Raw genomic sequence first — 12,378 nt, 5'->3', positions numbered from 1 at the left:
GAGTTCAAATTATCTTTCAACAAAGAAATGTTTCAGGAATGTTTCTCTTCTCCCGTTTCTAACGACAGAAATCATTTCAGAACAGTCGGAGATGGTGGGTGTTAAAATCCTGTAGTGTTATTATTTCTAATGGTGTAAATAGTATGAAATTGAGGTCTGGACATTAAGCAACCCCCCCCACCCCCACCAATATGCCAATATAGACCAAGACAGGTCCAGAACTAGAGGTTCATAGGAATTGCAGTCTTCAAAAAGTTATTCAACACATGCGAGGTTATTGTGGCCATTAACACACCCAGTTCACTTTATGCTGTTCGGGAACAAGGTCACAAGCATGGAAACTAGTCGTTCTCAGAATGTGTTTTCCTGAACTAGCCTATATCCTGGCTCAACAAAAAAAAGGATATTACTAGGTAATTCACATTGGAATGTGATATAATATGTCTAAAGAAGGAAGGCACATGGGGGGGGGGCAAGGCATTTATCTACATAAAACATACTGGAACCTCACAGTAAGTATACCCAACAGATATCAAAGCATTTTCTAAAAGACACGTTTCAATCTGCCACCAACTAAACAATACACACACTATCAATTACAGTTCACACACACACAGTCTCCTTCCCACACTGCACTTGCTCAGTATAGATACATACAGTGCACTCGGGAAAGTATTCAGACCCCTTGACTTTTTCCACTTTGCTACGTTACAGCTTTATTCTAAAAATTGATTACATCGTCGTCCTCCCCCCCCCACCTCAATCTACACACAATACCCCATAATGACGAAGTGAAAAGATGTTTAGATATTTCAGTTAAAAAAAACTAAACTATCACATTTACAAAGGTATTCAAACCCTTGTACTTTTTTGAACGACTTTAGCAGTGACTACAGCAGAGTCTTCTTGGCGCTTCAAGCGAGGAACACCTGTATTTGGGGAGTTTCTCCCATTCTTCTTCACAGATCCTCTCAAGTTCTGTCTGGTAGGATGAGAAGCGTCGCTGAACAGATATTTTCAGGCGTCTCCAGGGATGTTCGATCAGGTTCAAGTTCGGGCTCTGTCTTGGTTACTGAAGGACATTCAGAGACTTGTCCCGAAGCCACACCTGCGTTGTCTCGGCTGTGTGCTTAGCGTTGTTGTCCTGTTAGAAGGTGAACCTTTGCCCCAGTCTGAGGGCCTGAGCAGGTTTTCATCATGGATCTCTCTGTACTTTGCTCTGTTCATCTTTCCCTCAATCCTGACGAGTCTTCCAGTCCCTGCTGCTGAAAAACATCCCCACAGCATGATGCTGCCCCGACTATGCTTCACCGTAGGGATGGTGACAGGTTTCCTCCAGACGTGACGCTTGGCATTCAGGCCAAAGAGTTCAATCTTGGTTTCATCAGACCAGAGAATCTTGTTTCTCATGGTCTGAGAGTCCTTTAGGTGCATTTTGGCAAACTGCAAGCGGGCTGTCATGTGCCTTTTACTGAGGAGTGGCTTCTGTCTGGCCACTCTACCATAAAAGCCTCATTGGTGGGGTGCTGCAGAGATGGTTACCTCCCTGACCAAGGCCCTTCTCCCCCGATTGCTCAGTTTGGCTGGGTGGCCAGCTCTAGGAAGAGTCTTGGTAGTTCCAAACTTCTTCAATTTAAGAATAATGGAGGCCACTGTGTTCTTGGGGACCTTCAACACTGCAGACATTTTTTAGTACCCTTCCCCAAATCTGTCCCTCAAAACAATCCTGTCTCTGAGCTCTACGGACAATTCCTTCGACCTAATGGCTTGGTTTTTGCTCTGACATCCATTGTCAACTGTGGGACCTTATATAGACAGGTGTGTGCCTTTCCAAATCATGTCCAATCAATTGAATTTACCTCAGGTGGACTCCAATCAAGTTGTAGAAACATCAGGTGGACTTTCACTCCAAATACCTATGTTTTTTTTTTATATATACATTTTTTTTTAAATGTAAAAATCAACTGTTTTGACTTGGTCATTATGGGATATTGGGTGTCGATTGTTAGGGGAAACAATATATATTTAATAAATTGAGACTAAGGCTGTAACGTAACAAAATGTGGGAAAAAATGAAGGGGTCTGAAAACTTTTCAAATGCATTGTTTTAACCATAGTTCAGTAGAGACCATATAACTACACAGGAAAACTTGTTGCCCGTCCCAAAACCACAGGAAGTAACAACTGTCAAAGAAAGAATGGTTTTTGCTCACAAAGGAATTCCGGCATTTAAAAATGCAGTCTTTGTTTTCCTAAAGCCCCTGTACTGTGCTGTGTTATGTGTGGTGCGGACGCTGGTTCCAAGGTACACAGACAATCCCTCAGTATTAAAGGAAAAATATTTTTTTAAATGTATTTTTAGTATTTGTTTCATTAGTCCACTGTTGATACAGTCCCAAAATGTTTTACATGTCAGCTATCAAGTTCTAGATTTAGAACTTTCAAAATCTAGAAAAGTGGCACAGTATGTGTTTTGGAAGTGCATGAATAGTTCATTGAATGTATAGTGGACTGAGATGTGTCCCCAATGGCACCTTTTTCCCTTTATAGTGCACCACTTTAGACCAGGGCCCATAAGCACCCTATTCCCTACAGTGTTACTACATTTAAAAAAATCTGGAGCCCTATGGGCCCTGGTCAACAAGGGTAGTGCACTATAAAAGAGAATAGGGTGCAATTGGGGACTCAGCCCAGGACATTGGGGACTCAGCCCAGGACATTGGGGACTCAGCCCAGGACATTGGGGACTCAGCCCAGTCTATTCCTGTTGACTCGTTGAACACACTACAGTCCGTGTCACAGTGACACAACTCACTGTAGTCAGACTACAGATAGGCCTCTCTACAAGGAAACAGTTACAGTAAGACAAAGACAGACTCCTTTACCCCTACCCAAAAAAAAACCCTGCCTGCATTTTCCACCATCTGCTGTTCTCTACACCCCCTCCACTCAAAACACACAGTTGTTAAAAACGTTCCCATTCTTAAATTCTAAAAAATTAAAAGAGGACTTCCTTTCCTTGAGATGTTGGTAAGAACTGTAAGTTGGTGCGTTTCCTTAGCGACAGTTAGCGTTACCCCTTGGTACTTTGCTCTCTCTCCGCCACACTACTCACTCATGGTTAATGGTTGAAACCGGTCTGTCCATGCCCCATCAGCAGCTGGAGACCTTTACTGACCTTTATAAGTCATCAATCTTTACTCCAGTGTTGCTCCGTTCCTTTCAGCTGTCAAGAGACTGACGTTTTGCTTCAGGCTACATCGGAGACAGTGACTGTGTATTTTCCTACTAGCACCGACTTTGCTGATAACCTTGAGGGAACATTTTCTTACGCTTCGATCATACTCGACAGCGTCATTGCATTTTGGTACACCAGAAATACATTAATTTCCAATGAAAAACGCTGCGTTTGCCTTGCAGCAATTGCGTTGCGGAGGCAGCCGCAGTGCGTTCTGTGTGGGCGGTGCGTACATTTAGGATTTATCAAACGTATGTGTCAAACTGTATGTGTGGACGGCTTGACAGAAATGGTAGCAGAAGGTGAATGTTGAACTGTTACAGACATATCAAGATGACGCTGCGTGCGAATAACTTCATTTTCCTGTAAAGTTACTCATGGTGTGGTGCCCAGTACCTGGATGTGAAAACTACAAGCAAGCACAGGATGCTGGGGCAACCAGTTACCTGCCGGCGATTATCCTCAGAGCCGACAGTGGCTAGGCGGCAATAAAGATGCTGCGAATACTCTAGTGGAAAAATATCTGAAATGTCCATGTTTGTAGCCAGCACATTCAGGCAGAGGATTTCAAAACAGACCTGAAGTCTCAACTGATGGGGTTGCCAGGTCGTTGATTGTTAAAAAAGGTGATGGGGTTGCCAGGTCGTTGATTGTTAAAAAAGGTGATGGGGTTGCCAGGTCGTTGATTGTTAAAAAAGGTGATGGGGTTGCCAGGTCGTTGATTGTTAAAAAAGGTGATGGGGTTGCCAGGTCATTGATTGCTAAAAAAGGTGATGGGGTTGCCAGGTCATTGATTGTTAAAAAGGTGGTGGGGTTGCCAGGTTGTTGATTGTTAAAAAGGTGGTGGGGTTGCCAGGTCGTTGATTGTTAAAAAAGGTGATGGGGTTGCCAGGTCATTGATTGTTAAAAAAGGTGATGGGGTTGCCAGGTCATTGATTGCTAAAAAAGGTGATGGGGTTGCCAGGTCATTGATTGTTAAAAAGGTGGTGGGGTTGCCAGGTTGTTGATTGTTAAAAAGGTGAAGCTACTTTATGCCATCAATTTTCCCCCTTCACTTCAAAGGGGAAGGCTTCCAATCAGCCAACAACGGCACAGCAGAAAATAAGTTGAGCAAAGGTACATACATACATATAAAAGAATATGAATGTAAATTGTATTTGTGTCTTTCCAATATATAACTTATATAATTGAAAAAATAAAAACACAGTATAGATTGATAGATAAATTGTTTGTTTTTTAAAATTCAGCCTTGTCTATGTACTTTCTTTACGGAACACAATTTTCCAACACAATGCTAGAGTGGCTAATGCTACTTCCTGATGTAGCGCTCTGCTTTCAGCCATGCAGACTGCTGCAACCTGATTGGCTGAACACGATACACAACATCTGGGAATAGCATTCCAAGGCATTATCCACTCTAGCATGGTTGTGGGAAATGATTTCATTTATAAAGTAGGCATATTTTCCCCACCTTCTCCCCATAAAATCGACACCTCTGCAGCCTGAATGGAGAATGTTTTAGGTACGAACCGGTCCACGGGGGATACGATTGTATGCAACCGGCAATACAATGCCTTTGGACGGTAAGATGAGGACACAATATCGCCATCTGCCGGCCTTTGAGCTAATTTCAAGGCACAAGGCAATGTTTATTAAACATACAGAAGACAGAAGCCGCTGGTGGGCTTCAGACCCCGGGACCCAGCCTTGGTGGGCTTGGTGGGCTTCAGACCCCCCTAGTGGGGGACAGCCGCTTCAGACCCCGGGGCAGCCAGTGGGCTTTCACCCCGGGCAGCCATACATACATACATACATACATACATACATACATTGAATGTAGCAGTGTTGCACAGATCCACAAGCTGTGTGAGCCTCCAGTTTACCAACTACACTTCCTCTCCAGTTAACTGACAGGTTTTCAGAGCATGCTAGATAGCTAATAGCACAGGTGGTGGCCTCTGTATTCAGTCTGTCTTCTGTAAACAAGCTCTGTAGCATGGACATATGGCCGTGTGGGAACACTAACCCTATATATATATATATATTTTTTTTTTAAATATTTTTTTTTTTAAAGTGTGTAGGAATTTCCCCTTTAGGTTTTTTGAAAATGATTTCTTGCTGATATGAAAGATCAATTTCTTACGTTTCCAAAAAGGAGTATGTCAAGCATTAACGTTACAGCATCCGGCACTTAAAACTCCCCCAGTCAGAAGACAATATCATCAATTGGCTTAGCTCTATGAATGGGGTAGACCTGGGGCAACCATTCCACCCATTCCGCTCCTGCCATTACCACGAGTCAGTCCTCCCCAATTAAGGTGCTACCAACCTCCTGTGATTTCACATTCTAAGGAATCTGCAGTAAAATAACTGTACGTCGTAAAACAGACAAACGAAATCAGTTCTGGAACTCACCACATAAGTTGATCCATTTTCTCCCGAACGAACCTCCGTTTCGGGAATGGAGAAATGCATTTTAGATTTCAGATGGTCCACACTGGGCGAGAGATGCACTCTTTAAGATGAAATAGAAAAAAATCTTGAAGATAAAGTCTACGCGATTGCTTGGTGATGACTACAATCATTTGAAGAAGAAAGTAGTCTTGCACTCCTCCGCTCTTACTCGGGCAACCCAGTGTTTATGTGCGTTGTTCAATCCGAGGCGACGAAGGAAAAAAAAAGATTTACTTTATACAACAATTCCTGCTGTACTGTAATGGATTAGTATAAAACTACTCCCACGTCAGTACTCTAAACTTTTCCCACTAGCAGCCATGTTGCAGATTTAGGTAATTCCACCTTTATTGTTGGCAGTACAATTCAACTTATTCGTCGACTCTGTGTGTAGAGGTAAAAAAAACAGTCACCGTTGGCCCTGTTACAGCAATCCGTTGTCCAATTCGTGCCGACAATTCCCTTCACTTGCGTAATCATTAGAACTTTCGGATGAAAAGACGCAGTTTGCTCCTGCAAACCTCCGGTCACTGCCCTAAATGGTACAAACGACCGAGAGAGAGAAAACAAGCACAGATGTGTTGTAGCCTATATATATTTTTTGTAACGCTTTCTGTGTCTTGAAGTTCTCCTAAATAGGTTACTTTGGTGAGCAGGCGGTTCGAGAAAATAGACTTGATACTAATCCACGAAAACTGGATGCATTGTAGCCGTCCAGCAATAATGTATCTAATGGGCATCAAGTAGATCATTAAGAAGCCTTGCAACAGTCCTCCGGTCCAAACCATTTCTGAGAGAGGGGACCACATTTATTTCAAACATTGCAAAACAATTGTATTCCTACTTTTAAATGAATTCACGTGAAAAAATGATTAACTTATTTTGGGGTTTAGGCCACACATACATAAAATATGTGATATTTACTAACAGCATGCAACAAAAACAATCCTTAGGTAAATGATCTCCTCTTGTATTCTGACCCCTGTTCTGTGATGGTGCTTTCCTGAGAGTCGGGATGGTCAGATGACGGTGCATTTGAGCAGTCCAGACAACTTCCAAAACCAATTGAAATGTTTTTCTTAATAACAGCATTATAAAAATGGTAAATTATTTATGTTTTATTTCAAAAATGTGTTATTTTGGCCATGTAAACCTGTGCATATTTGTTTGTCTTGTAAGGCAGGGAACAAATAAATGTAGGCAATTAATAATACAACATATTTAATAGACTACTACAGTCTAATAGGCTCTCTCTTTGAGATGCATGGGGCTGCAGGTAGTCTAGTGGTAATAGCGTTTGGGCCAGTAACCGAAAGATTGCTATTTTGAATTCCCGAGCTGACAAGGCAACAGTCTGTCGTTCTGCCCCAGAACAAGGCAGTTAACCCACTGTTCCCCGGCAGGCCGTCATTTTAAATAAGAATGTGTTCTTAACTGATTTGCCTAGTTAGATAAAGGTTAAATACAAAATCGTCAATCTATAGGCTGCATTTTAGGTATGCAAAAAATGTTGCGCAAATTGTACGGTCACGATGCACTGTCCGCGTTCAAACACTTCTGGTTTTCTTTTATATTCTCTGTCTCTTAATGATCATTCATGTGAACAGAAAGAGTAATAGATCTACAAGCAAAAATATACGATCTTTCTGAACGGCATTTACTATATCACTCTACCATAGTTTTTTTTAATCTATTCAAATCGAGGACTAATCAAGGGTGGAAAGGAAACGAGGCAAGGAGACGAGGACTATCGGGGACGCGGCCGTGATTCACTCGCTTACAGTCACATGCCTATACGTTCCGGTCATGTGACTTGCGCCGTAGAAAATGACCGCTGGACACAGCCAGCAGAATGCAGCAGTGGTCTTGTTGTTCATTCATTTATGTTTCTCTGGTGGTTATCAGCTGACTGAGTTACAGGTAAAGGGTCTGCTTCAGGTCTATAGGCAATGCTGTTCGGTGTCATATCAGATCCGTTAAATTGTTACTGCTGATGCTAGGCTACACTCGTTGTTGTTGTTACATTGTAACTGCTTCTATACTCAGAGTAGATTTGTTAATTTGTTTATACACTCGGATGTGTTACATTGTAATTATGCTGCTACACTGCGTTGTTACATTGTAACTGCTACTCTACTTGGCTACACTCAGCGTTGTTACATTGTAACTGCTACGCTACTTGGCTACACTCAGCGTTGTTACATTGTAACTGCTACGCTACTTGACTACACTCAGCGGTGTTACATTGTAACTGCTACGCTACTTGGCTACACTCAGCGTTGTTACATTGTAACTGCTACGCTACTTGGCTACACTCAGCGGTGTTACATTGTAACTGCTACTCTACTTGGCTACACTCACGCTACTTGGCGTTGTTACATTGTAACTGCTACACTACTTGGCTACACTGCGTTGTTACATTGTAACTGCTACTCTACTTGGCTACACTCAGCGTTGTTACATTGTAACTGCTACGCTACTTGGCTACACTCAGCGTTGTTACATTGTAACTGCTACGCTACTTGGCTACACTCAGCGTTGTTACATTGTAACTGCCACGCTACTTGGCTACACTCAGCGTTGTTACATTGTAACTGCTACACTACTTGGCTACACTGCGTTGTTACATTGTAACTGCTACGCTACTTGGCTACACTCAGCGTTGTTACATTGTAACTGCTACGCTACTTGGCTACACTCAGCGTTGTTACATTGTAACTGCTACGCTACTTGGCTACACTCAGTGGTGTTACATTGTAACTGCTACACTACTTGGCTACACTCAGCGTTGTTACATTGTAACTGCTACGCTACTTGGCTACACTCAGCGTTGTTACATTGTAGCTGCTACTCTACTTGGCTACACTCAGCGTTGTTACATTGTAACTACTCTACTTGGCTACACTCAGCGTTGTTACATTGTAACTGCTACACTCAGCGGTGTTACATTGTAACTGCTACTCTACTTGGCTACACTCAGCGTTGTTACATTGTAACTGCTACGCTACTTGGCTACACTCAGCGTTGTTACATTGTAACTGCTACGCTACTTGGCTACACTCAGCGTTGTTACATTGTAACTGCTACTCTACTTGGCTACACTCAGCGTTGTTACATTGTAACTGCTACTCTACTTGGCTACACTCAGCGTTGTTACATTGTAACTGCTACTCTACTTCGCTACACTCAGCGTTGTTATATTGTAACTGCTACGCTACTTGGCTACACTCAGCGTTGTTATATTGTAACTGCTACGCTACTTGGCTACACTCAGCGTTGTTACATTGTAACTGCTACGCTACTTGGCTACACTCAGCGGTGTTACATTGTAACTGCTACGCTACTTGGCTACACTCAGCGTTGTTACATTGTAACTGCTCGGCGTTGTTACTACTGGCTTGGCTACACTCAGCGTTGTTACATTGTAACTGCTACGCTACTTGGCTACACTCGGCGTTGTTACATTGTAACTGCTACTCTACTTGGCTACACTCAGCGTTGTTACATTGTAACTGCTACTCTACTTGGCTACACTCAGCGTTGTTACATTGTAACTGCTACTCTACTTCGCTACACTCAGCGTTGTTACATTGTAACTGCTACTCTACTTCGCTACACTCAGCGTTGTTATATTGTAACTGCTACGCTACTTGGCTACACTCAGCGTTGTTATATTGTAACTGCTACGCTACTTGGCTACACTCAGCGTTGTTACATTGTAACTGCTACTCTACTTGGCTACACTCGCCATTGTTACATTGTAACTGCTACTCTACTTCGCTACACTCAGCGTTGTTACATTGTAACTGCTACGCTACTTGGCTACACTCAGCGTTGTTACATTGTAACTGCTACGCTACTTGGCTACACTCAGCGGTGTTACATTGTAACTGCTACGCTACTTGGCTACACTCAGCGTTGTTACATTGTAACTGCTACGCTACTTGGCTACACTCAGCGTTGTTACATTGTAGCTGCTACTCAATTTGGCTACACTCAGCGTTGTTACATTGTAACTGCTACGCTACTTGGCTACACTGCGTTGTTACATTGTAACTGCTACTCTACTTGGCTACACTCAGCGTTGTTACATTGTAACTGCTACTCTACTTTGCTACACTCAACGTTGTTACATTGTAACTGCTACTCTACTTGGCTACACTCAGCGTTGTTACATTGTAACTGCTACTCTACTTGGCTACACTCAGCGTTGTTACATTGTAACTGTCTTCTGCTGGCCTGCATGCTACACACTCACTGAGATTGCACTGCATTGTTGGTTAAGGGCTTGTAAGTAAGCATTTCACTGCATTGTATTTGGCGTATGTGACAAATACAATTTGATTTTGTCGCTTGAAGCTACAGTATTGGTCAATAGTTGCCTGTAAGATAGATTTTTTTTCTGAAGCATTTGTTGTAGAAAGCTATTGTTGCTAGGCTAGGCTACAGTCTTGTTTATAAAGGCGTTGTGAATAGCTCCGTGTTGTGTATTTGTTGTCCACAACAACAACAACAGGTGGGCCTGTGCCATCTCTGCAACGGGACGGTCCAGAACGGCACTGCCGTGAGCCAGTTCTGTTCCGCGTCTGCGGGTTTGATTGATGGCCGCTGCTGCCTGCTGAGAAAAGAGAACATCCGGGATGCGGACTACATCATCGGGTAGGAATTAGATTTTGTGCTTTGAAAAGCATTTCAGTCTCTCGATGTGCAAAACTGATAGAGACATACCCCAAGCGACTTACAGCTGTAATTGCAGCAAAAGGTGGCGCTACAAAGTATTAACTTAAGGGGGCTGAATAATTTTGCACGCCCAATTTTTCAGTTTTTGATTTGTTAAAAAAGTTTGAAATATCCAATAAATGTCGTTCCACTTCATGATTGTGTCCCACTTGTTGTTGATTCTTCACAAAAAAAATACAGTTTTATATCTTTATGTTTGAAGCCTGAAATGTGGCAAAAGGTCGCAAAGTTCAAGGGGGCCGAATACTTTCACAAGGCACTGTACTTTGTGTAATAACATTTAGTAACATCCAACAACTATTGGAAAAGAGATGTTCTCTCAATGAGGAAAAACCCGTATAAATAAAGGTAAAATATATATATATTTTGAAAATGTACCAACTGATGACTTGTCTTGTAGCCAGTATCTGTCATAGTGTTTTGTTTTCCTGTCTGTGCCCTTATCAACATGTATTAGTCTTTACGTTTCCCTCAGCTTGGACCTGTCAAACTGTTCCCTGAGCCGTGTGGAAGACCTTCAAGATGCATTCAGCGCTACAACAATGTATGGAAAAACAGACGTTCGCATTGACCTACATTACCAGTGTGTTACTATGTGCTGCGTTAACTTCTGTTTTCTCTCTTGACTTGGCAGAGATCTCTCACTGAACCCCATTGTAAATCTGGACGATTCGCTGTTTGAAGGCTTTATCCAGTTGGCTAACCTGTAAGTGCAATATAATTATTATTATTATGACTGAGCTGTAATTTTTATAATACACATTTTACAAGTCCATCAATGTTTTGTCAATAACACCATTGCTAAATCTCTCCTGTACTGTACTCTCAGGGACTGAGCACCCTCCAGTAGCTCTGGTGCTAGTCTCTTCTGGTTCTAGTATTGTTTTCTTCTTTCAACCTGTAAGGATTCTGCCTGCCAACTTGGTCTGTCCAGGAGGCAATGCATCATGGGACAAGGTGAAGGTCAAAGGGGAAACTCATTTTTGTGAAGGACAGAAAGACATCTGTAACCAGACTGGTTATTTGTGTAAGTCAGTCACTTACCATTACGGTTTTCTGGGAAACTATTTAAAATTTTAAAAAATGGGTGCCCACCTTAGCAGTGATTCTATATACAGTGTGAACTGGCATCAGTCTTTTAACTGACAGTTTATACAGTATGTTCTTCTTCTCTCCCCATAACTTGGCTTCGACAGCGTTGAACTGCCCCGAGAACTCCCTCTGTGTACCATACGGTCCGGGCTTCTTTCAATGTAGCTGCGTGGATGCCTTCCGTGGATACAAGTGTCTTCGAGAGGTCAGTTATGACAACACAGCCTCCTTGTCATTTATTGGAAAATATTCTTACAAAATGTTGTATTATTATTATTTTGGGACAATGGCGATAAGTTGCATCACAAAAAAAAAATATATATATATATATATATATGTTATTAATTAATATCGACATTCCATCACTGATTGTTGAAGACAACACAAGTATGAACTGCCAAAGGAAACAAACTCACAGCCTGTTCAAACTTAATAACTGCTATGGTCATATGAAACCCTTCAAAAAGAAAACAATACTGCTATGCATGAAATTAAATCGTTGTTGTCTGTGTGTTGTTGGCAGGGAGAGTTTCCTATAATCCAGGTGTTCGGGCCTCTAGCGGGCTCCACGGTCCTGGTCTCCATCCTGCTATGGCTCACCCAAAGACGCAAGGCCATATCAGTCTGAGGTTGTACCCGAGCACCTGGTCGGAGGCCTAGTCCTAGGACATTTTCAAGTGGTACTGACCTGAAATAGCAGGGGAAATGCTGAGTGGACTGTTGATTGAGATGGTCTCAGGGGTTAATGTTATATTGCTGACAGTGGACTGTTGATTGAGGAGATGGTCTCAGGGGTTAATGTTATAGTGCTGACAGTGGACTGTTGATTGAGGAGATGGTCTCAGGGGTTAATG

At 42.3% G+C, this 12,378-nt stretch overlaps 2 protein-coding genes across 3 annotated transcripts in view; one reads left to right on the top strand and one right to left on the bottom strand.

Moving 5' to 3' along the window:
* The window catches only part of LOC112217967 (sorting nexin-17), a 68,403-nt gene extending 61,968 nt beyond the window's left edge, over positions 1-6,435 (bottom strand). The window contains exon 1 of the mRNA XM_042301094.1: positions 5,654-6,435. Coding sequence (XP_042157028.1) covers positions 5,654-5,713 — 60 coding nt within the window. The 5' untranslated portion in view covers positions 5,714-6,435. The remainder of the gene's footprint in view (positions 1-5,653) is intronic.
* A 1,036-nt stretch (positions 6,436-7,471) lies between these two features.
* Positions 7,472-12,378, top strand: LOC112217966 (all-trans retinoic acid-induced differentiation factor). Of its 2 annotated transcripts, none has more exons than XM_024378588.2 (7): positions 7,472-7,612; positions 10,209-10,351; positions 10,908-10,976; positions 11,067-11,138; positions 11,338-11,459; positions 11,629-11,729; positions 12,048-12,378. In XM_024378588.2, exons 1-7 carry the CDS (start codon positions 7,520-7,522, stop codon positions 12,150-12,152), a joined length of 705 nt encoding a protein of 234 aa, XP_024234356.1. In that variant the 5' UTR covers positions 7,472-7,519; the 3' UTR covers positions 12,153-12,378. The 2 variants fall into 2 exon arrangements, with proteins under 2 accessions (XP_024234356.1, XP_024234355.1); XM_024378587.2 differs by having other exon boundaries at positions 10,890-10,976.

This window comes from Oncorhynchus tshawytscha, linkage group LG18, assembly GCF_018296145.1.
Source record: "Oncorhynchus tshawytscha isolate Ot180627B linkage group LG18, Otsh_v2.0, whole genome shotgun sequence".
NCBI classification, from domain to species: Eukaryota; Metazoa; Chordata; class Actinopteri; order Salmoniformes; family Salmonidae; genus Oncorhynchus; species Oncorhynchus tshawytscha.
This window is presented reverse-complemented; position numbering and strand designations above follow the sequence as displayed.